The sequence below is a fragment of the Rhinolophus ferrumequinum genome, chromosome 7 (genome assembly GCF_004115265.2).
Source record: "Rhinolophus ferrumequinum isolate MPI-CBG mRhiFer1 chromosome 7, mRhiFer1_v1.p, whole genome shotgun sequence".
In the NCBI taxonomy this organism is placed as follows: Eukaryota; Metazoa; Chordata; class Mammalia; order Chiroptera; family Rhinolophidae; genus Rhinolophus; species Rhinolophus ferrumequinum.
In genome coordinates this window covers 79037035-79062854 of record NC_046290.1, presented here as the reverse complement: position 1 = coordinate 79062854, position 25820 = coordinate 79037035, and the positions used below count along the sequence as shown (strand labels likewise).

General features: G+C 39.9%; 1 protein-coding gene across 5 annotated transcripts in view; it reads left to right on the top strand.

The window, feature by feature from the left end:
• The window catches only part of SEMA6A (semaphorin 6A), a 122917-nt gene that overhangs the window by 89698 nt on the left and 7399 nt on the right, over positions 1 to 25820 (top strand). For 3 of the 5 annotated variants that reach the window (XM_033110130.1, XM_033110128.1, XM_033110129.1), the window contains 7 exons: positions 259 to 435; positions 793 to 933; positions 1021 to 1101; positions 3754 to 3812; positions 6083 to 6103; positions 6240 to 6290; positions 11571 to 11735. In XM_033110130.1, the coding sequence (XP_032966021.1) occupies positions 259 to 435; positions 793 to 933; positions 1021 to 1101; positions 3754 to 3812; positions 6083 to 6103; positions 6240 to 6290; positions 11571 to 11735 (695 nt within the window). The remainder of the gene's footprint in view (positions 1 to 258; positions 436 to 792; positions 934 to 1020; positions 1102 to 3753; positions 3813 to 6082; positions 6104 to 6239; positions 6291 to 11570; positions 11736 to 25820) is intronic. The other 2 variants (XM_033110131.1, XM_033110132.1) reach the window with 2 other exon arrangements.

Genomic DNA, 25820 nt, shown 5'->3' with positions numbered 1-25820 from the left:
GACTTCACATGATTACGGCTGTCTATTATGTAATAACTTAGCCTCCACACACACATACCTTCTTCCTCCCCTTGGAGCTGTATTAATGCTCTGCGTATGGAAATAACGTACCAGAACAGCTTGAGAGCATTACTTACATGCATACATTTCTCTTGAGGTTATTACTCGAAAGCTATGTCACAACTGCTTGAAGTGGAAAAGGGGACACTTTAATGATAGACCAAAAAAGAGGTAACAAATGTGATCTTGTCATTTTAGATACCATCTGACCAAAATTGCGGTGGACACTGCTGCTGGGCCGTATCAGAATTACACTGTGGTCTTCCTGGGATCAGAGAAGGGAATCATCTTGAAGTTCTTGGCCAGGATAGGAAACAGTGGTTTCCTAAATGACAGCCTTTTCCTGGAGGAGATGAGCGTTTACAACCCTGAAAAGTACATAGGATGTTTGGTTCTTTCTTAGTAATCATTTGTTATGTCATTATGATCCCTTTCATTCGAGAAAATCACGGCAGACTTAGGTTTTGTGCATTTTTACATGTCTTTCAATATTATTTGTAAAAATCTTTTAATACATAAAAGCATTATTTTTCCTTACCACTAATGTGTTTATGTGTGTGTGTGTGTGTGTGTGTGCGCGCGCGCGCATGCCTAAGGATCTGTTTCACCTTCAGTTAGATCAGATTAAGAGATCACCTTGGGTTGGGAGGTGGCCTATGAGGGTGGTGGCAGGAAAGAGAGAACTGACCCAAGAGACGCTATTAATAATATTATCCTGCCTTATAAAATTAGATGCAGCTATGATGGGATAGAAGACAAGAGGATTATGGGAATGCAACTGGACAAAGCAAGCAACTCTCTGTATGTTGCATTCTCCACCTGTGTGATAAAGGTTCCCCTTGGCCGGTGTGAACGACACGGGAAGTGTAAAAAGTATGTACTTTGCCTCACTGACCCTTAGAAAGCCCACAGTGCTTAGAAAAGAGCCCTAGGGAGCTCATGGATATCGTCTTCCTGCAGAACCTGCATCGCCTCCAGAGACCCATACTGCGGATGGCTAAAGGAAGCAGGTTCCTGTGCCCATGTGTCCCCCAGCAGCAGGTAAGGAGCCCGCGGTGTGGGAGAGCATAAAGTGGTCTTTGGATGCTCTATATTCTAGACGTACGAATAACTGTGCTCACACATACCACTGCACTCGGCCTCCCGGGCAAACCTCACCAACGGGACTGCCAGCCGTTCTCCTGCCTTTTCCTGTTTCACAGAACACACCAATATCACCCATGGCAGATTTCCAATTGATGAATCATCTGTCCTCAGGCTGATTAAAAACACAAAGAAATACAGTGGGCTTCCGAGTGTTCCCTGGAGAGAGGGGCAAGGAGGTGCATGCCTTAATCATCACAGTTCGAGAACAGCAGAGAAGAGGAGCAGTTGGGTACCAATTAGATTAGTGATGTGGTTTGTCCAGCCATAGCAAAACTGGCTCCTCTAATTGACCATACAAGGCTGAGAAAAAAATCGCAGAGCATTTGTTAAGCGATGCGTTTGTACTGCAAGTATGTTGTATACATCCAATAAGCCTTTCTCCTGCACTGAAGAACAGTTGACCCTGTTTCTCGTTAGGTAGTCAACTGGCATTTTTCCAGCAGATCAGCTAGAGCAGGGCAGTCTACTATGCCCGTGATTTTGGTGCTTAAAACTGTTACCCTGTCTTTAAAAGCTCAGAAGGCATTAGTTAAAAGCTTTCTTTTATGTTTTCACTCCTGTGGATGTGAAATCCAAAATAATATTTGGAAAACCATTCATTGAACATCCTTGACAGGTTATGGCAACTCAATTGGAAGGTGCCATATGGCAGCACAGTGCTTTCTTAGCCAATTCCTTCAACTTCCCCAGATCCAAAGGGCGAACCGAATCGTCCTCGCATCGCTCTGAAGCTCCTCTCCCACTTTACAATAGCTAGACAGATAGAAGGGCATATCTGATGACCACCAACCTGCATAATTTGAGGGAAAGCATTCCCATAGACAGAGCTAATGGTAACTGTAAATCTGACCTGGAAATTTTACTACTGCGAAGGGTTGACCCACTGTGTATTAGTAGATCAGCTTTGTAAGTAGCAATACTGACATACTATGATGTTAGAGCTTTATATCTTTTCATGGGAACCCTTAAAGTAAAGAGAAGAAAGGATTGCATAGCACAGTGAGGGAAGCTAAGAAATGAACGATCTCCTTTCTATGTTTAAAGTATAACCAAAGGCCATAAGACTGATTTTTTTAAAATCATTAAGTCAACAATGAGAACTCCAAAATTTGTCTCTTAAGGATCTACATACATATTGCTCAAAACATCTACATACATAAAGCTCAAAACATGTAAAACTTTCCCTGGAAAATGGCTTTCAGGTCCTGATGCATATGGGTTCTCATTACCACTAGAAATCTTTATCCTTTGAGGATATGATTGTTTAACAGCAAAACACATTGGAAAATATACATGGTAGATCAAGGTGTGACTTACAAAATAGTTTTCTTACGTGGTTCACAAACTCGGAAGGCAGCTGCAAAATAGGAGTTTCAATTATGTTGTGGGAAGAAGTGCAAAGTTGCCCCCCAAAAAGACAGTACTCCTTTGAATGATTCCAGTCTGCTTATTTTAAAAATGAAAATAGAGAGCTGACACCGAAAGTGAGGAAGGAAGGCCGTGCCCCTCCCAAAGCCAAAGCCAAAGCTTTGAAGGCAAAGCGAGCAGAGCTGAAAGGCGTCCACAGCCACAAAGAGAAGACCCGCACTCACCCACCCTCCGAAGGCCCCAGACACCGGCTCCGAAGGCAGCCCACATACCATCGGCAGACGCCCCCAGCAGGCACAAGCTTGATCACTGTGCTGTCAGCAAGTTCCCCTAAAGACCGAGTCAGCCAGGACAAGACAGAAGACAACAATACACGTGTGTTCAATGTGGATGTCAAGGCCACATGCACCAGATCAAACAGGCTGGAAAAAGCTCCATGACCTTGACATCGCCAAGGTCAACACCCCTGATCAGGCCTGATGGGGAGAAGAAGGCATTTGTTCGACTGGCTCCTGACTAGGATGCTTTGGATGTTGCCAACAAAATTGGGATCGTCTAAACTGAGTCCTGCTGGCTAATTCTAAAGATAAAAAATGTTCACTGTATGAGGACTGGGCATGGTGAACAAAATGCCCGAGTGTCTCAGCAAAGTACACCACCAAGTCCTGTCTTCACGGGCCCCACATATCCTCTGCCCATTTGTACCTTTTAGCATTTTGCTATTTAAGTTATCGCTAAGCAAAGAAATAAATAGATAAAGGACTAGGAAGGAAGCAGGGTGAAAGAGAAAATAGAGAGGAAAAGACTTATTTTTTAATTTATAGACTTCTATATTGCTTACGTAACAGTGTATTTTGACATTTAAATGTTTTAAATGTTTAAGAAACACTCAGGAAATCAGAGTAAAAGAAGGATATAAATAATCTACAAACTATTTAACTTCTGAATAATATCTGAATTAACTGCTTAAAGCATGGCTTCTCTTTGGAGATTCACATAAGACTCATTTCTGTAAACTTCAGAGGTAAGTGTTCAAGCTGTCATCTACATATTTTTTTGCACCTGCCACTCAATTCATCATACTGCGCTAGATGCTTTAATGAAACTTAAGACTCATTCCAGAATAATGACTCACATTATTGAATTTGTTTGTTTTTCCCCCACCTCCTTTTTGCAAAGCCTGACTTTTGAACAGGACATAGAGCATGGCAATACAGATGGTCTCGGAGACTGTCACAGTAAGTAAATCTTTTCATCCTGTTTACCTTTGCATAAAGATGCTTTTATCGAATGGCCTAGAAACATTACCTCGCATGTGAAACTGAGTGCAGCTGGCACTAAGACATGCATAAATAACAGAAACCATCTTCTAAATATCAAATAAAGAAAATAGTGTGTTTTAAAGCCAATGTTGTCGATGCTGTTGCTATAAATGCTGGCACCTATTTTATTATTATAATGCTGTGGAACAAATCCACTCTAGAAGGTATGAATTACAGCAGAGGAGTAAGTTATATTAGTATTTCCATTAAAAAAAAAACAATAAAAAAACAGTTCTGTTGTTTTTTAAAATGTTAGTACACTGTAATTTTTAGCCAAATTATAAAACGACTGAACATTATACTCTAGCTTTTTAATTGAATGGGATTGTTTTGACTGTTTTATTATTCTTGAACATATCAACTATTCTTGAACATATCAACTAACAAAAGTAATTATTTTTTAAAAAATTAGATTTATGTCTGTTACCATTTGCCATAAACAAAAATTTCAGAAATAACCAACTAAGTGCACGGTGACTCAAAATAACCTTTTTATAGAAATTATGCTAATCTCCGTTCATTTCAAAATTTATTAAATGGTAACATTTTAGTTAGCACTTCACATAAAGGATCCTGGTCAAATTTCTGCCCAGTTGTCCTGTGATACGATTAATATTCTGAAAATGCTTTATTAACACTAATTTAGAGAATAATACTATACTCTTAGAAAATGTTTAGTTTGCAGCGTTTTAAATGTTATATATGATGAATTTCAAGAAGTTTGCTTTCAAAACGGCACCTAAAAAATAGCTCTTAAGGGAATGAAACTGTATCATTTCTGATATTTGATTCTGTAATGAAAATCATTGATATAACTCTAAATCTTTGAACCATGAGTACTGAAATTTCAGACTCTACGGTGTCATTCTACTTTCTGCCTCTTTTAGAAATCAGATATAATCAAATAAAGAGGGACACAGGCAGTGTTAGCTCCAATTTCTTTGACATATATATTTTTTTGTTTGCAAATATTTCATATTGGCAACAGCTTATTATGTCTTCACACACAAACTCTAACGAGTTAAGAATTCAGCTTAGGAGACAGTGTCATTGCCAAAAGATCTGTTACTTTTGTACAGTGAAACAATTTGATGTTTGGTCCATGGATCTCAACCACATTGCCTTAAGGCTCCAGTTTCAGGGAAACAGGTTTTGTTTTGTACTTAATTGGCTGTTTTTAGTGAATCGTTTTCATCGTATTTTTATGATCTGGTAGTATGGGCATCTGTAGAAAAATAGGGGAGTTGATTTGGATTTAATAGGTAAACACATGGAAAACGTGACAATGGTTGTTACTGTTTCTATAAAGTGTCCACAATAGAAGGCTCACAGCACAGCCATGTCCTAGGAACCTAAGGAAGCCTCTGTCTGGCACAGGGAGACCCTCTATTTAATCTCAGCAGTCAAGCCTGTGTGTGTGCGTGTGTCTCTACCCTTGAATCCCATTCCTGCTGAGGCTCTCCTCAGAGCAGGAGGTGAGGCTGAGCTGCTGCTGCCTTTCCTTGTGGCTGCTCTCTCCCTGGACTCCTGCTGGAGCATGACCTACTTCTATGAGACGTACCTGTTCACACACAGGTATTCAGAGGAGTCAGCTAATTGGTGCACAATGACTCTTTAACGGGATTTTAAGGGGTAATGACCCAGTCACACTACACACACACATATGTACGTTGCCTATTACATGTGTGTGATTGTTATTATTTTTGTTTTGAATTACCTAACTAAAACCCCTGCTGAGTTCAGAACACTGTGATACTGCACAGTTCCTCACGGCATGGTTGTGAGGATGAAATGAGAGCGAATGTAAAGAAAACGTGCTTTGTAAGTGTGGTCCAGATGTCACTTATTTTATCCACATATATGTCCCTCGGTATAGAGTAGGGCTTAATTTCTCAGAATCACATAAAATCACAGTTACCATTTTTTCTACTCTTGCTTTTTCTCTGCCTCTTGGCAATAAAAGCAGTGACTTTGAGGAAAATCACTTGGGGAAGAGTTATGAGGGTGTGACATTGGACCAAATACAAAAGCATCTTATGTCACCAGCAGAAATGAAGAAAGCACTTGCTTAGTGTTGGGGATTGTGTATTGCCAGAGTTCAGTGTGAGTTTATTCCCATGTACTATGGAACTCACACTAAGCAGAGTCAAACATTAAGTAACCTCCTGCACCCTTTTGTCTTTCAGATTCCTTTGTGGCACTGAATGGTAAGGAAGATATTACTCATAATTTAATATTGGTGGAAATCTATTTGGGAAATCCTATTTCACTAATCCTCCTCAGGACTTTCAAACGTTAGGTTTCTTTGTTAATTATTTCTTATCTTCATTATTTTTTTTATAGACATTTCAACTCCTCTACCAGATCATGAAATGTCTTACGACACAGTATATGGTCAGTTTGTGGATTTCTTTTTCATTCTTCAAGCCATTCATCCTGTGATAGTTTATAGTTTTCATTCCTAAACATCATGAACCAGATTCTTTGTTACTTCAGGGCCCCAATTCACTAAAATTACTTATAGATTTCATTATGCTTCAAAAATCACTTTGCCTATATGAGACAACTGATGTGAGACTGAGTCCTACATTTTAATCCATATAATATGAAATATGCCAACCTTAGGGAATTCAGTGAATATAGTTAATGAGTGCATGAGGGAGAAGAAATTGCTTTTGGACATAAGTATATCCAAGATAAAAGAATAGCACTTATAACTAACAGGCAATAGCTCTTTCCCAAAGTACCAGTCCCAAAATGCTGACTTTCAGAACAATACCTTCTGCAGGAGAAAATCTATACAGGGTGAAGATACCGTGTTCTTAGTAGGCAAAACTTTCCAATATAGCATGAAATTAGCCATTAAAACTTAAGTTCATAAAGACTGAATATTTAGACATATTTTCTTTGCGATTTCTGCAAAATGTATACAAGGAAGAGTGACGTAGTAGAAATGATGTGCAAACAGGATTTACCCATTGTTCCTGCTCTGAAATACACAGACACTATATTAAACAAAGCCATTAAGTCCATAAACAGAATATTCTGAGCTCTTCATAAGAAAAGGTGAAATGTAGTTGAAACGTTCACTTTCTATTTCTGAAAGTTCCCCCAAATGTTTATTAGGGTAAACTATTCATGCGTATTTTAAATATAATATGAAAAACGTGTGATGGCAAATGTAAGCTTCTGTATTATAATGAAAACTACGTGTTTCATTGATGTGTAGACATTTTATTTTATAGCTTTTGTGTTTAAGATATGTAACAGTAACAATTCTAGGGCAGTCTTTACATGAAGAGGTAGGTGATAAAGGAAGGTGAAAAAATAAAAGAAGAAGAAAGCAAGGTGGATTTAGCATTCAAAGATATAGTTCAGATGACTACAAATGTGTTTAATAGCTCTATGTAAACTCTCAGTCCCTGTGTCTAATTAACATAAATAAAAAGCCTCTTTGAAAGTCCTAAAGACTGTTTTACAAAATGGAGCTGTGCAAATATGGAAAATGATGCCTGGCTTCTCCTGATTGTCCCCTATGTGAAGTGAGGCAGTGGGGAGTGGATGAGCCCACAGAATTCATCCAGCTTTCACATTCTCTCCTCTGTGATTCAAGCCAGAATATTAAACACCAACAACTGGAAGAAAAATTTCTCAGGAGGCTAATGTCATTTAACTTCGTTTGCCCTTCAGAAAGAGAACCCACGTAGCATCTGCTCTTCTCCAATGTCATACTTTGCAATCATTTCCTATAATTGAATATTCTTTAGCAGATGTTGAGAAATTCAGGTCCTGAATCTAACTGAACCAACAACCTCCCAGCATTCATCAACTTATATTAAGACCAATTTTAACTTCCAGATTATTTCTCATATAGACAGAACAATTAAACCACGGGGTGCTGTTCATGAACAAAAATCACTCTCCAATCTATGGATCTCTTACTTCCCTCACAAAAGGAAAGGACCTGATTAATTCCTCCATATTAACACTTTAAAGGACAATGCCCCTTCACCTTCAGCTTGTGATCATTGCTTTCTATGATGAAACTGAGGAAGAGTTTGAATATTCCTTTTAACTAATGACCCTGTCCATTTCAGTACTAAATCTATCAGGTACGAAGTGGTTAGATGATTCACTGACCATCAAAATGAGGGCTGGTCCAGACAGTACTTAGAAAAATAGAGCAGACTTTCTTTTCACAAACTATTGAAAATATGCTTATTTTTGGAATAAACATAGGTTTAATTAATTCATTCAGCTAATATTTGTTGAATGCCTACAAAATGCCAAGACTGGACTAGTTGCTGTATTTGTACCATCAAAGGAAAAGACCAAATTGCTATTTTTATGAGCACGGATATAGACTAGGAAGCTAACCCCAAAGTCCACAGTACACCCGCTGTTTCTAAATGTGTCCTCTGAATGTTTACATAACAGTGCATTGGCTGAGTGCAGGCTCATAGAGTAAACCACAACAGCCTAACTCAGCATAGGGGATCATTTCAATCAACCATGCAAACTCTCGGTTTGGCAAAAGCTCTGCGCAACACCAGTTACATAAGCAAGAACCCCTTTTTGGTGAATTGGACCCTGATTATTTTCCTTCTCTGTTCCTCTCTTGTATTGATATAGTGTCTCTTTTGTGTATCTAATCAGCTACAATTGTTAATAGGTTAGAGTAGTTTGAAGGGTCTCTAACATCTGGAATCACAAAAATTTGTAGATACAGAGAAACAATGTGATGCATGTGAAAGTTTTCAACTCTCTCTTTGGATATTATAAGTGTAATACATCATAATCTCCTTTGATTAAAATATGACCTCCCTAATTGGATTGACAAGACAAAATTACAGGTTCAAATTCTACTGACATGTTATACTATATTCACAAATGATGGCCTATTTTTGTAGCATTTTGATCACAAAGTCTCTTAGTGAATGCACAAAAATAATATAGCCTATAGAACCAGATTCTAAGAAGGAATAATGGGATTTCAACTTTTTTTAAGCTTGGAGAGGTAATAGTCATACTACACCTCTTTGATTTCAAACTAAGGACTGCTGCTAAATGGTGCTTTTACGTGGTGGTTCTAAAATTTTTGATAATCAGGTATTGCTTTCTTTGACTATTTGATTTATCGGTGACACATGTTGCCTATCCTCAAGCATAAGTTTAAAAGATTACAAACCTCATGCTGTTCTATTTTTTTTTTCCTTTTGAGTACATCAGATGCATGGTTTCTCTAGATTTACATAAAGAAAATGGAGACATGATGGGTATTAGACTAACACTTCAGCAATAGGAAGGACCTGATTTCTCACATTTGTGTAAAACATTTTCCTACCTAACTACCATCTGGTCCACATTAATTTCCTCTCATAGCCATAGCTTTCCATTACCAATGAGTTTTCCATGTATTTGCAGCATATGGTCCAGGAAATCTTTCCACAGAGAATGTGTCCCTTAGGCATATATTTCCCCTAGATTACGGTATTAAGAAATGTTTTCCCTAAACCATACTTATGGCATTATCATAAAATTGCCCCTTGAACACAGTTAAATTGAAAATGCTCAAAATACGTATCAATCCCGGTTAAAAAAAAATGTCTCCTTGGATGAGAGGCTTTTCCCCACCATTCTCATTCCCCACAAAGCTATTTCTCATTGCTCATGCTGGGTGCTGAATTCTCTCTTAGGCTGACCATATACTTCACTAAAACAGTGTTAAATTCAAGAGTAGAAAATAGAGGCTATATTTGAGACCTCTTTATGAGGAAAAAGAAAGTAAAAGTAAACTTGCATTTCCAATTCCAAATTAATTTTCCTACCCGTTCTCTTATCAGTATTATGAGATGAGATGTGAAACCCAGAAATGTAAAAACAAAAGTTTTGTCTACATGCAAACATTCTTGAGTTTTAAATGAAGACGTTTTTAGCAGTTGGATGTGAACCAGACTATGTGCAACAAAACGGACGTTTGAAGCTGTGTGGGAACCAAACAAGTTCTACACAGAAAACAGCCTCTTCTGTGCTACCAGAGCTTCATGGTGGCATCTAAGAGTGGTGCTGCCATGGAAATCACTATCGCTTAGATGAGCCACGTGGCCCACTTGCTTTTCCCTGATGTGTATATTCTGTAATTTGCAGTATTAAAGTCTCCTAGGAATCCCACTTCCAATACTAATTGTAAAAAAGAAGACTGCAATGCATTGATCATTATACTCTTTCTGGTAGCCAGTATTTTCTTCATCACATATGTGGTGATCACAGCCCAAGGCTGAAGCCACCTGTGAATCTGTCCTACTTTCCACCAATTACACATTCACAGTAGTTGCCCTAATGTCTTTCTAAAAATTACTCAAGAGGCTGCTATAGGTTAAGATGGCTTAATAAGCCAAAGACTACTCGAAAATCACAGAGCAGTTATATTTTATTTCTGCTACCAGAGATAACAGGTAGTGGGGCTTCTCTAAATTGTTGGAGCAGTTGAGATCAAAGTACCTGATATCATCTGCACTAACCTCGTGGAATGAAGGAAGGAATGCTTAGGAATGTATTCACAGGAAATGTCCAGTTTCTGCCCTAACTCCCAGCCTAACCATTCTTCTTCTGACATATCCTATTGTAGGATACTATAGATCTCAAAAACCTGTCCCTAACTAATCTGATAATATCAGTTGGTGTGGCCTCAAAAACAACCTCTCACAAATATGAGTCATGAAACTAACTTCATTGGAATAAGATGCAAAAGGCACAGCTATAACAACATGGAACAAGTTGAGGTCTCCATGCGAGTGAAAAGGAGGTGGGAGCAGATCCCTTTAGAAAGCAGTTACTTCTCCCAGCAAAAGAATGCCTGTAAAGTTGAGCTGAAGCTGAAAACTACCGTTTCCCCAAAAATAAGACCTAGCCGGACTATCAGCTCTAATGGGTCTTTTGGAGCAAAACTTAATATAAGACCCGGTATTATATTATATTAAATTATATCATATTTGTTATATATATTATATTGTGTATTATATTAAGACCCAGTCTTCTATTATAGTAAAATAAGACTGTGTCTTATATTAATTTTTGCTCCAAAAGACGCATTAGAGCTGATGGTCCGGCTAGGTCGTATGTTGGGGGAAACACAGTAGATACCCCCACCATGAGAAAGGCTCAGGACAGCTGAGTTGTCTGTGATGGGGGAGAGGCTCATCCACTGCCACAAACCTCCCCCATCAATTACAGATAGTGTCCCCAGAGTGGACACATTCTGCCTTTAGTGCTGCGATGGGAATACCAAAGCAGGACACTAGTATTTCTTGAGCACCTTCTGCTAGGTGACAGCACCTATAGCTAGGTACTGCCACCATTACGTCAATTTATCCTCCCAACACTGGGAGGTAAGTGGCATCATCCCTGTTTTGTGCACAAGGAAAGTCAAGGCCCAGAGAGGCGAAATGATTCCCCGAGGCTCACCCAGCAAGAAGCAGAGATGGGACCTGGCCCTTCATCCTCTAACTACAAGTTCAAGGGGGTCTTCCGTTGAACCCCACCCCCAGCCTTGTTATTTTCAGTGCAATCTCCTTTCAGTCTCACAGCCACCTTGGGCGTCCCACCTCCTGGCCTCTGGGCACATGCGGGCGTCTCTGGTGATGTTGTCCCTAACTGTATTTGTGATGAAAACAGGGCACTCCAGCTCCCTCTTGCCCAGCACCACCACGTCAGATTCGGCGGCTCGAGAGGGGTATGAGTCTAGGGGAGGAATGCTGGACTGGAAGGATTTGCTCGATTCACCTGACAGCACAGACTCTTTGGGGGCAGTGTCTTCCCATAATCACCAAGACAAGAAGGGTAAGGCCTTGGAATTGCCTCTTCCTCTGGGGGGAGAGGGAGGGAAAAGTAGGGAGGACTGTGTAACTGCTTCCAGCTGAATCACAGCGACATTTAAGACACCTCCAACACACTACGATTGAAACATCTCCAAAAAGACTGCAATCCAATCCTCGGTGGTAGGCTTGATCCTAAATTATTGCCCAACCAGGGAGAAACCACACAAAACAAATAACCCAGCCTCTCCATTTCCTCCACACACAAGAGGTGTGGCTTGGCCCAAAGCAGATGCTGGCTCCTGAGATCCCTTTTCCCCTCTGCTGAGCTCATTCCGTGATTTCTGGGGTCCTCTTTTCCCACCATAATGGAATGGAATGCAGGGCAGCCTTTGGCAAGTGCATGTAATCGAAGTTAAGGCCCGTTGAATCAGTGAATGGAAAAATAGCAGGGCAGAGTCTTTTCTGGCTGGAAGCATCTCTCTCCCCCTTAGTGCTGACATTCGAATAGAGCGATGGTCCTGAGACATACTGTACTCGACTTTAGAGGACAACAGCTAAAACAAAAATATGTTATTTAATCAAGCAGAATTGCTATGTAATTAAAACGAAAAGGAAGCTGCACTAAATGAGGGGGACTCCACTGTGAACTGGCCTCAATTCTCACTTGCTTTCTTTGCTCGACTAGAGACAGGAAATGTCATCTCTTTTCTCCCCATTTGCTGCCCTAGTAACAAACACATCCTACTTTAGCTGCAGCTGCAACCAAAGAGGCCTTTGCTTGTCCAGAAAAGTCTTGTAAATCAGACACTGAAAAGCCCAGTTATGTTGCGAGCTGGTTCCCCCCATTCAGAATTGTTTACTTCTATATGTTTTCAAGAGTTTCCTCCAAGCAGGGGTTTGAGTCTTAAGGGGAGACCAGACACAGTGCCCTTTGGAAGTAAAGCCTGTATCATGTCCTCCCTCAGGGTTCTCTGTATATGTTCTTTCCGTCTTTACTCTTAGAGAATGTTTTCTAGGCAGACTCACATGCTACATTTCCATTCTCTTTTTTGCATCTCATCTCTTGAGAGCGCCATAAACTCTGCTGCTCTACATGCCAAGCCAAACTGGGACGATGTAGCCCTTTTAACTTGTTCTTGAGCATGTCCCCTCAATCGATTTTATTTTTCTTCTGTAACTTAATATGCCCCAAATCTTTTTTTAAAAGCGGTTTTTGTCTCAGCAGCCTCTTTAAATTGGAGGGAACCATGCTCTTACCATCCCGAGAAAGCACCAGGCCAATTTGTGATGGGACTGGACTATCACAACGGGCCACAATCCCTCGCATGTTATGTGTGGCTCCAGACCGCTGATGTGTTAGTCCTGGCCGAGTTCTCAAGAAGAGACAACTCAGTAAAATCACTTTGTTTGCCCACTGCAACCTTCTGAAAAAACAAACAGCCTTTCCAGTAAAGCATTAAATATGTCAACCAAATATCTAGCTGTTGGTTGCAATCAGTTTGTCTTCACTTCCCTGAGACGGGTGGCTGAATTTTCTCCAGTCGTTAACTCCCTCCAGGGATGAGGTTATCAAAGAGTCCAATTAACACTTTGACATCATTTTACAATTCGGCATTGTTCATTCTCTTGGGTCTTATTATGAATATTGACAAAGCTGGAAGCAGTCTACAAATTGTCAAACAATGGTGGCAGAGGTGACCGCATGGGTGTTTAACATGATCACTGTTCTTGTGCTATTAACTCCTTGCCTTGCCCTGTCAAATTTGAGTTTGATTTTTTGACAATTATGTATTTGATGGGGCAATGACAATGAGATGTTATGCAAAAAATTTTTAAAGATGTAGCTTAATGTTCCTTTTACCATGACTTTTATTATTTTAATTTCCACTTTGCTCTGAATTATTTTTAATGATCATGATTTATTTTGATCTTTTGTTTTGCCAAGCACTGTGTGGTATGACTTAGTGATGGCGTTATTCTGTTGGAAAAGTCTTGTTTCTTTCTGATTCATGATGACGTACCTTAACTGGACCCAATCTGTGATCCCCTCGCTTCTTTTCTTTTCATTCCCTGACGTGGATGCCTTAATGATGTCACATCCATGCGTGCAGCATCTCCTGGGATGCGAGAGTTTCATGGGTTTTCTGAGGACTTCTGGCGGGTGCTCTTTTCACTGGGTCAATTGTCTCATGGGAATGTGACATTTGTGTGCGCCAGCTTTAGGAGCTAAATATACTCTGGAATTGTTTCTAAAATACTGCACATTTCCCCCACTAAGCAGAAAATGTGTCCACTGACCAGCTAGCTAAGGAGGAGTCAAGTGTCCGATGCCCTTTTTATTTTGGCTGCAGAATAAAGACCAAATTACGGAGCCCACACCTGTGCTCTGCAGATATGCTGAGCACCACTGGGCTGGTCTCACTCTGTCCCCCCACATCCTCCAGAACAATTCTGTATTTCCAGAGTATGTTTGCTTGCCTTTTTCTTTCTTTTCCTTGCCGTGTCTTTCGTCTTGATTTAATCCTGTGCGTCCCTCCCATCTGTTAAAGCACCGTTCCCAACCTTGCGATCTAACCCCCTTCTGCTACCATTGTTCTTAGCCTCCCCTTTCAAATTAATAGACCCACGCCCTCTGCCCCTCTGCGGACTGTTCCAAGGCTCTTTCCTTCTACATTGTAAGTAGCATTCAGATGCTGTCTGTATATAAGCCATACTAACAAAGCGTGAGAAGAGACCGGCAAAGCGCGCAGAAGTATTATCACAGAAAATGAAGTAATTTTCTCTCTCGGTAACTGGCCTTGCCCTTCATTACCCTACTGGCCTTGTCTAATGTCTCTTGTCCTTGCTGCTTTTCTTTAAAATTGCCTGATATCTTTCAAGTCCTAGATTCATTAGTAAAAACAGCCAACTGCTCTGTTTTATCTCTGGGTCCCTAGATGTCTGGAGCCTCTAGAGCCAGCCCTTTAATCACCAAGTTGATAAATTAGATGCAGCCTTGGCTACTTCTTTCTTGGTTTTGCCACATTTAAAAATATATATTATTTATTCTTCCTATAACTACTGAGGTGGTAATGAGTAGTTACAAAGGGGCTCTAATTACATATGAATAAGAAAGAAAATCCAGTTTATTTTTAGATCTGGCTTGTCTCCCCTCAACCCCCACCTTCCCACAGCAAAAGAAACAAGAGCTTTCTTTTTCAGGTTAAGCAATACTGAGAATTAATAGCCACTCTCGTTTCTCTTGTTTCTGACCAAAAGTAACAATACCATAAAACCTGATTTCCAAGAAGACGGCAATATACGTGAGGAAATTAGCCATGTACAGATCTGCCAAGAGAGCTGTGGAGCATAAATATAAAATGTAAATGCTGACCACTGTCATTAGGGTGCAAGAATACATCAGGAACAGAACAAAATCCCCCGCTTCAGAGTGCTTGTGAGCTCTCAGAAATAGATGAAACAGTCAATATAAACAAAGATGTTCCCAATTGATTGGAAATGGCAGAACTGTAGTCTGCTTACATACTTAGTGGAATCTTTAAAGTGAGATATTAACACATTATTACATTTAGTCAAGATATGCTCATTACAGACCAGGACAAGATGTAGGAACAGTTTAAATAAGAGATCAAATGAATAATTTAAACTAAAATGTACAATGTTGAATATATTTTAATCAATATACAAGCCATTTGTATAAGCAATTTTTAGTCTGAGAAATAATACTCCAGTAGGATTCATAAGGTCTATAAAGAATTCTGAGCATATTATCTACACTTGGTAACAATCCTAGTGGAATTTTATACATCACAGGGTTTATCAACAATCCTCTTTATAGTCCATTATTTATTCCTCAATGCATCGTAGCACGGCAGCATTGCCTCCAAGTAGGGCAGGCAGCACCTCACGTAAGATGATTTAGGTCGCTCAGGGGCATCGTGGGTTTTCAAGAATCATGCGGTAGAAAGTTACACCCTTTTCATTTCTCATTCAATCTTCTTGGTTACTCAAGGAAAAAGTCTCCAGTTGGTGCTTTATCATTAACAACTCCCTAAAGTTGCTGCTACACCTTTCAATGGTAAGAAAAAACAACAGGCTTTAGATCGGGGGCTTTGATTTGTAGTTGGAGCTAGCTGGAATTAACATTATTTTGTTTTCAGTTAATTTTCTTTTTATGGTTACCTTCCATCTATGAAAAGCTATTTTTTTCCATTTATGATAACGATACAAAGTTTCCATTTGAAATACATTCTAAAGGTAATTTAAAGAAAACATTAATATTGCAGGAGGTACAGGGATATAAAACTACTAAGTAAATAATATGGTCAGTGAGACTCACTGGTATCAATAAAACTGTGGTATTGATAACTGAGTAACTCAAGTTTGGATAACTCTGGTCTAGAGCATTTAAGAGAGACCACTGAGGATCAAACTACTACCAAAACTCCTCCTGGCATTTGGAAGAATGCGATTTAACAATCGCTAACCTTCTGTTGGTTGAGCTCTGGAGTGTTGGTTGCAATTATACGATCTAGCGCTCTTCTGATTTTTCTTCCAACTACTGAGTTTTGTGACTGGAGATGAGAAGTTTGGTCAAGGAGGGATTTACAGCAAAATGGATTTAGACTAAAAAAAAAAATTAATCATTCGAGGCTTGTTAAGCATCTGGCAAGATTTTTCTCCAGACCAACAGTGAGCAGCCAAGTGTAAATGCAGCTAGTTATTACCAAACTGTAGCCTAGTGAAAGTTTACCTTTAGCACTTCTGCTTCCCGGCTACTTCTCCCATGTCTGTAAGGACTTTTGTGCTGTGGTGCATTCCCCTGGCCTGGCAATAACCTATATTTGATCCTTCTTTCCCTTTTCTCTCATTCAGACTTTACCTATTCTGAATCCCAAGCCCTTAGAGCCCAGCTTTCTTCGTAAACAGACTTAGAAATCCTTTTTTAAGCAAATATATTGCATAGCACAGCCTTGCCCTGATCACTTGGTCATTTTAACAATCTCCAATGCTTAAAATCTAATGGGTTGGGGATTTTAACGCATTCCAGTTCTCCCGATGGGAAAAGTGATTTCTTAGCTCCTATCAAGTCATGTGTACGTAATTTTGTGTACAGAGAAAATTATTGCTGGTGACAGTAATAAAGGAAGAAAAATAAGCTTCTCTCCTTTTCCTGACTCCCAAACTTGGGCCGAATTTTCCGTCATTTTTTCAGTAACATTACCATAACAAAAATGTTTTCTGAAGCGTCTCAAGCAAAATTTATTACTGGCCCCACAGCACAGGATCGGATGCCAGTAAGGAGTTGGAGGCTATACTAGAGTTAGACATAGTTCCTGTCCAAGAAATATCAAACCACCAGACAGATGAAGCACACAGAGACTCGGAAATGCACCAAAAAGCTTTTACGACCACTACTGTCTTTGTGAACAAGGCAAAACTACACAGCGGATTTTAGAAAAAGATATTAGACAACTGAAGACAACTTGGCTGAACACATCAAGGACATAGCACTTGGAAACAGTTTTTCAGCCCCTTTTCTTTAGTCCTTCCCTTCAGTACCAATATTATAGCAGTCATATATCACTTGACAGGGAGGAAGGAGAAAGTGAGGGATGTGTTTGGTACAGAGTTCATATTTAAAATTTTTGTGGAAAAGCTGGCAAACTCAGGCTTTATTTTTGAACAGCCTGTTCTTTATTTAAAAAAAAAGAAAAGAAAACTAAACTCATGGTAATCTGCACAGCTTCTGTAAGTAAAACCTGTAGTATCACAGCCATTTCTAAGTGTGGTGGTGGAACAGGACAGTCTTCAGAGAAAGGGCTTCCGTGGTGTGGGGAGCACTCTGCATGGATGGGCGGGACGAGGAGCCTGATAACTGACCATTAACTGAACCAGATGGAACATGCATGGTCAGAGCCAAAGACAGAGAGATGGGGACTTCATTGCTATAAACAACCCTTTTGAATTAGAGTACATTTATTTTTGTTTTTGAGAGAGCAAAGGTATCCTTCAAAGGTCATAAGAAATTTGGTATCTAAGTTGCTGATAATAAAAAATACAATTCTTGAAATTTAGTTTATTAGTATTTTTTTTCATTTGTAAATTATGCCATACAGGCTCCATAAAGGTCTAGTATCATTTTTTTTATTACTGTTAAACTATTTTAATCTCCAAAGGTCTACAGTGGGTCTAAAAAATATTTTTGGGAATCATTAGAAGCGTATTATTTGAGAGTAGAAGAGTAAGGTTGCTTAGATAAAATATAGAATGTCCAGGTAAATTTGAATTTCAAATAAACCATGAATAATTTCTTAGTGTAAATGTCCCACATTATGACACAGGACATACTTATACTAAAATATTATTCTTTACCTGAAGTTGAAATTTAACCAGGTATTCTATATATTCATTTGCTACCTGGCAGTCCTGTTGAAGAGGTTACTGATAACTTACATAAGATCTAATCTCTAGATTACATTTGCCCTTTAACTCTTAGAAAATCTAGAGTAACCCATATAAGAGGGATTAAATTAAAAATTTCATTCTTTTAAAAATATTTAATCTCAGAATATCACCAGAAGTTATACATGTGTTTGAAATATAACAATTTAAAGCTTATCCCTGAAAGCAGGCTTTCAAATGCCACTTTTAAGTGAAGAAGGCTCAGAAACCAAACTGTCCCCAAACAAGGCATGTTTAAAACTATTGGTTCTTTCTAATTATATTTAACCTCAGGTTTTTATCAAACTGTTATGTTCACCGAATTTTTTTTCTTTGTTTTCCCCCCCCATTTCTTGTTTCTATGGCTTTGAAGGGAATGAACTGGAATCCTAAAAGCACTAGAAAATAATAGGTTAATAATGGTAACAATAACCCTAGTCTCCAAGGCAGTACAGCCCCCTTCCTTCCTTCCTTCCTTCCTTCCTTCATTCAACAGACATTCAGCAAACCTGTGCTGTAGAGAAGCCTTATGCTGAGTGTTACAGCAGATACTGATCTGAAGTCAACATAAGCCCTGCACTCATGCAGCTTACAGTTTTGCAGGGGATACACACAGGTGACCTTCTGGCGAGCCCATGGGGGCAGATCGAAGTCTTTGAGAGTAAGAGAAGGAAAGGAGGCAGACCAAGCACAGAGAGGAGAGAGGGAGAAAGAGAGAGAGGGAGAGAGGGAGCCACACAACTCATTCCTTGTTGGGGGCCGGGGGAATGCCTTGCAAAGTGCCGAAGGAAAAGGGGGAAGAAAGACATTCCGAGCTACGTAAGTGACACGACCAAGACAGAAACCTATTAAAGGACAGAGTGTAATGATAAATAGGCAAGTAGTGTGCTGTGATGAAAGTGATAAAGAAGGCCAGATTAGGAATTGAGATTGAAATGGTAGTCTGGAGCCTTAAAGTCATGCTGGGGGGGGGGGTTGGCTTTAGCTGTAGGCAGCGGGGGATAGGAAAGTAGATGGGTCAAAGAAAGGGATAAAAGGAGGGTGGGAGGGAGAGAAAACCAGGTCAAGAGATTGATGGGTAATGTATATATGAAATCAATTATTCAGTCACATTAGGTTAATTACATACACACAATAAATTTGGGAAATAAAATTTGGCATCACTTTTGGATCTAAAGTATCTATGTGTACACATCACTGAATATTCCTCGTAAGTGCTCCCTGCCAAGTTAAAAACTCTATCTTAGGTAAAGCCTAAGACAATTAAGACATTGGGTGGGATGTATGGCACACTTTTCATCCAGAACAGATTCTGAAATCAGGGAGACTGAGAAAGAAATTATAATATATCCTAGGGTGCCACCATTTATTTTTACTACATTAATATTTCTTTGTCACCTACCAGAAAAGGAATCTATTTGTAGTCTCTGGCTTTTCTTTGAAGAGCTGAGGAACACAGTATTGTGAGGTCAGGCGCCAGACTCGCACACAGGTGGCAGGGAAGTGTCCCTGTGCCGGTGTGCTGGGGAGCAGAGGCGAGGAATGGGAAATCCAAGGAAAAGGCTGTAATTGCTCTTGCAGCAGCTCGGGCAGAGATGTAGATTTCATCTAATTAATGTTGTATCCTCTTGACAACTTGCTGAATTCATCTAAGGTCTTGATGAGATTATTGTGGAAAGAGTAGAAGTAAAGAAAGTTCAATGTCAGCCATGTAGAAAGCTATTTGATCTCCCTGCCTCTCTGAATCTGCACACCAATATTTGGATTTTCTTTCTAGAGATATCAACTAAATCTTTTTTCCCCCATTTTTCTCAAAAGAAAAAAAAAGACTTAATTTATGATAATGGAGACTTGACTTTTTTCTTCTAAAATCAGCAGCTGAAACCTTAGGATATTTAAAAAATCAACGTACCTTCTGGAGGCACTTCTTTCCTTTAATCTACCGCCACTTTTTCAAACCACATCACTACTGACAAGAATTCACTCCACCCCCTCCCTTTTCCTGCAGTCTCTTTTTTCTTCATTCTCTCCTATCTTTGCACAAAACACACAATGACAAAGTTTTCTAACAGCTGAATGGAATTTTCAAGGACACCGGGACTGGGTTACGCATGATCTTATTAACTGAGCACCTGGAGTAGTTAAAATCTTACTCTTTAATTGATTCAACTGCACTCTGTTCATTTCCAATTTGTTGTGTTCTAACAGCAAAACTGTGAAGAGTCAATTTGTATTTTGGGTCATGCATAATAATGGAAAAAATAGTACTGGTAGCTTTATAATAAAACTTTCTGATGACCTCATTTCCTGGAGTTAAAAAAAATGCTTGTTATAAGTTTTATTTCGCACACCTCACTGCTCCATAGACAAAGAAGTCTAGCTAGGGCAAAACAGTGGAAACTGAGAAGTTTCCTGAACTCAGCTTCTCTTTTCGTCACATTATACATGAGAATGGCTTAAAAGTTGCAAGAGTTGCTCAGAATACATAATTCATACCATTGCCATAGAGAGAAAGAGGACAGAAAAGCTGTATGCATGCACTAGTCCCAGGGAGATACAGGCTGTGCAAGCATTAAGTACAGTCCCACGGAGTACGGGCCATGCTGCAGGCCTGGGGAGCCACATGAACCGCGTCATGTAAAGTTCCCAGCACCTTCAATTGTACAAGGACCCTGAAATAAACTAGCGAAATGTAGCTGGATGTATTGAAATACATTACCAGATGCACAGTAGACAGGATCTTAATCAGTGTCAGAAAGCTTGTTATTAGCAGTATGAGGGTTAGTCATCCTTGGTTAATATTTCTTAAGCTCTTGGAAGTCTACAGCCTGAAAACCGTCTTTGTAAAAAAGTTCATTTTTAATGGGATAATAGGAATTTCCCACTCCAATTATTTTTAAATTTCGTGTTTTTAAAAAGGATGCATTCTTTTTCAAATACGTATCTGCAATTACATTTCTTCACTAAAGGCAAGGCAGTCATTATGAACTGTACAGAAATAATGGAAGTTCAGGGCAGTCACCACTGACAATGCTTCATTAGGAGGGAAAATGATGTCTAGAAATTTATCGGGCAGCAAACTGCATTATGCCTAACCTTTTGGACAGATTAAAGCTGGCCGTTTCCAGTCTTACAGCTTCTTGCTATTCATAAAAAATTGATAACACTGGACACAATCATCTGACATTTGTTAAAGTAATAAATATACCCTAAGTGCTGATGGGTCTTGCACTCTGTGATTTAAAGCCACACAGCAGAAATTTCATGTAACTTAAAATGTCTTATATAAGTCTATGGATTTGCAGATTCAGTTCAACTCAGCAGATCTGCAAGCACTGAGCTCCAAAGAGTACAGTTGAGCTAGGCATATTTAGTATCCAGTAGGACCTTAATTTGGGGAGTGAACACATGAACTCGGGTCCCTACTTCAATCCAGAAATATAAAGGGAAAAGAATCTTCCTGAATTTCTTATTCTCTTGCCTGATCACGCAAAGATAGGGGAAAAGATCTCCTGAACCATTACCAGATGTTGCTTGATGGCCGTGCGTTGTTTGAGTGGCGTTGATTTTCCAGGTGATAGGAGATGAAGGCCTTTAAAGGAGCTTGTTCTATTCAGTAGTGAGCTCCCACTGAGATCCTGCTTCTTCTGTCCCTGGGACCCAGTCCTCACTGGGCTGACCCAATCGAGGGCATATCTGAGCCCTAATACCAACCACTCACTACCCGATGGCCCCTGTGACCGAGATGGGGGAACATCAGAAATTTCCCTCTATATCCTCATGCTGGGGTAAATAAAGAGACCACAGGCATTTTTTTCCAGCAGCTTTTGGCTCTAGCAAATTGGGTAGTAGTGGCATGGTGTTTTAGGCCGTGTGTCAAGCTTTTGTCAGGTACCAAGTGAAGGTATTAGGGATTTGTCTTTCCAATAAAACCATATCAATTTTGTATTCTCTGTCAGAATATGGTAACTGCAGTAAAGAAACTGCACAAGACCCACTAAAGAGTCATACTTTGAACACCCAGGAAGACTATCGTGTTTCCCAGAAAATAAGACCTAGCCGGGCAATCAGCTCGAATGCGTCTTTTGGAGCAAAAATTAATATAAGACCCGGTCTTATTTTACTATAAGACTAGGTCTTTATAATATAATATAATAAATATAATATAATATTATACCTGGTCTTATGTTAATTTTTGCTCCAAAAGATGTATTCGAGCTGACTGTCCGACTAGGTCTTATTTTCGGGGAAACAGGGTACATTTCTTTATTTAAAGTCTGGCTGTACACTGCCTCAGTGATGTGTGAGGTTGGGCTTTAAAGTTAACATTTAGATGCGTTTTTTGGAATATTAGTCATGTCACTGAGGGCAATGTTTCTCAAGCTTTCGTGAACAGAAGAATCATGTGGAGGCCCTGTTAAAACACAAATTCCTGAACTCCAACTCCAGAGATTCTCATTCCAAAGGTCTGAGTAGGACCCAAGGACTTGTATTTCTAGCAAGTTACAGGTGATGCTGATGCTGAGTAGCACTGATTTGGACACTTTCCAAGTTGTTACGGATTATTTTATTAAAGGTGACGCCAAGATTTTGTTGTATTTTCAAACCTGTATTTTCCACTCTTGGCTAACACAATTGAACCCTACCAAAGTGTTGCATTAAAATAGTCTACCTCGGACCCTGTCAAAGGCAGGTGACTTGTCAGAAACACTTCCCTCACTTTATTAATTGAGCATTAATATGTGGCTCACACAATGCCAAGTGCTTTATCCACATTCATTTACTTAATCTATTTAATCCTTCCAACAACACTCATCTCATAGCCAACACTGCTGGAGCTTAGAGAGATTGAGTGATTTGTCCAAGGTCACACAGCTAGTTAGCTGTAGAGCCAAGACTTAAATCCAGGTCTTTATTACCTCAAAATTTATGTTCTTAACCATTAACACCCAGCCTTATCTATAACCCAGACCTCAAGAACTATATTTCTAGCAAGTTTAAGTTGGTAGTTTTAGGAGTATTCAAACAGACCTGTTTCCTATTTGTTTATCTTGTAGAGACAAAAAAAAAAAAATCAAAGCACTGCAAATAATCCAAAGAATCACCTGAATTTCACAACTTTCTAAGGAGATTCACTTCCTTATTCTGTAGCTTTGATGCCTCATGAGAGCAAAGGAAGAAGATGGGAGCAGGAAGTTAGAAAATAGAAATCTTTTGGCTGCAGACATTACTTAGATGTTGGGTTTCCAGTGTTATTAGAAAGAAAACCTCAAAAAGAAGTTAAAGAGCGCAAACATTTCAAAACTTTGTTCATATGAAATAGTCATTACTTTTACAGAGACAGTGACAGTTCTACCACATGGAACCACAGCCCAACATCCTAGGGCATGGCTTTCAAAAGCTAATTTCTCACGCCTCCCAATCTAGACCCTACTCCACGCTCTGGGTGCAGTGCTCCCATTGGCACTGCCAAACCTAAAACAGGGGAGAGGAAGAACAGTGAGCCGAGCACTCCTGTTGGCACAGAAGGAGAAATGAAGCTGTTTCTCCTTTAAAAAAAAAATATGAAATTGAATGAATTTCATACTTATTTTCCCTTTTCTTCCTGTGATGGCCTCCCAAAAACAATGAAAATGCATTGTTTTCAAAGCTGACAGAACTGGAAGTGGATTCATCCGCAGTCAACCACAACCACACAGTAAGCGTTATTTCAATCTGTGAGTTTTTAAGTAGCTTCTGATCCGAGGCTATGAAGCAGCCAGGAAGCTGCTTGTACTTTGGCATGGCCAGTCATTAACTTACACATCTTGTATCAAGACCTGCCAAGACCCAGCACCTAATCTTCAGCCTCCTGTTGGCACAGAAGGGGGAAAAATTAAAAAGAAAAGGAAAAGGAAAGTTTGAGTTATAAACTCTGAGCCCATTTCCACGGCTGCTGGCATAGGAATCAGTGTATTCCTAACCCATCTGGTTCATATTATACCGTAAGACAAGAAGAAGGCTGCTTCCTGCCGAGATAACCACAGAGAGCTCCTCTCCCACTGCACTTTCAGTGTGGTCATCTCCACTGGCTGGGGTGTGGCTTTGAGGCGAAACTGCCTCCATGAGGGTTTTTCCCCTCCTTATTTTCTTCTCTCCTTACCAGGGATCACAGCGGGCCCTCTGTGGTTAGCGGCCGTGGTACTTGGCCCATGACTAGTTCATTCATACCGCCGTGCAGGACTGGAAGCCTGGCACATTTATGCAATAAGATTTTCAAACAAGAAAAATTGGGTTGTTAGATTCCATTCACCCAAGTTGTTATGAGGATTTCAAGGAAACTAACTGTAGGCTTGTCTTACTGTACAGCAGAATCGAGTCTATTTTTAGGGGATCCTACTCCAGGGCTTTTCTTGGTGTTTTGCCATCTTTCTCAGCTCTCAGACCCAACATGAACCCCACTCTGGCTCAGCAGTGGAGGAAATGTCCATCCTCCTTTTCGCCTTTGCATATTTCTCTAAAGGACACAGAGAGGCTCTGTTGTCTTTGTGGTTCCCTGCTCTCATTTACACAGATGCCTATTAATCACTGCACTACGGAGACAGACACATCCATCATATCACAGCAGCTCCAAAACAGGCAGTCCAGTGAACGGGTGAGAGGGGAAAGTGTGCATTTAACCATTTCGAGGTACTGGCTGCCTAGCAAGGTAGCTGAGGGCACATGGGGGCTCTTCCTTGGTAGTTAGCTTATTAGGTGCAATTGATTTTATGAGGTTTTTTTTGGGGGGGTGTCTATTTTGCTTCATTTTTTGATAGGACAGATAACATCTCCCAGCTATTACAATGCAGTGGATGCATATGGTTGAAGACAGAGTTTTAATCTTAAAAATAGTAGTAGTAAATTCAAGTAGACTAGCTTTACTTTTAATGCAAAAGTATTGACTCTGAAGCCAACAGTTTTTCAATAATGGATTCATCGTAGAGCAAGGAACCTGAGTCAGCTTTCTTGGGCAAGGAGACCCTTGAAATTGCAAGTAAATTAACCAAGAACTTTCCTTCCAAAACTGACATGTCTTCTAAATATCTTTTTCAGTCATTCAAGGCTTTCACAGCCTGCTCCCAAATTATGTTTAGCTCTCGTATTTTTCCTCTACAAACATTCATTCATGTATTCATTTACTATTTATTTAACGGATATTTACTTTTATTCCTGGGGATTCAGTGGTAAATCTCCTTCCTAGAGCTGCCTAGGCGAGAAAACTAAACATAAAGCAAGTATCAGGAGAGTGATGGTTTTAGGATAGAGAAATGCAAGGCTCAGGACACTTGTAGAAGGAAGAGCTAACCTAGTCTGAGGGAGTTGGAGAAGATTTCCCCATTTAAGCTGAGACCTAAAGGAGAGGGTCAGAGGAATAGGTGGTGAGCAGGGGTATTCAGGGCAGAGGGAACAGCCTGTGTGGGGGCCCACAGGTGAGACAGAGTACAGGAGAGTGGCTAGTACCTAGCGTGGAAGAGACTGGAAGGGTGTCAGACCATTAGCCATTAACTGAGGAACTGAGGACCGCCTTCACTTCTCTTCCCTCGGTGTCTTCCGTGATTCTTGCTGCTTTCTCCACTGCACCTGACAGCCTCCACCTCCTTAAGACTCAGCTCCAACGCCACCTCCTACACAAAGCCTTTGC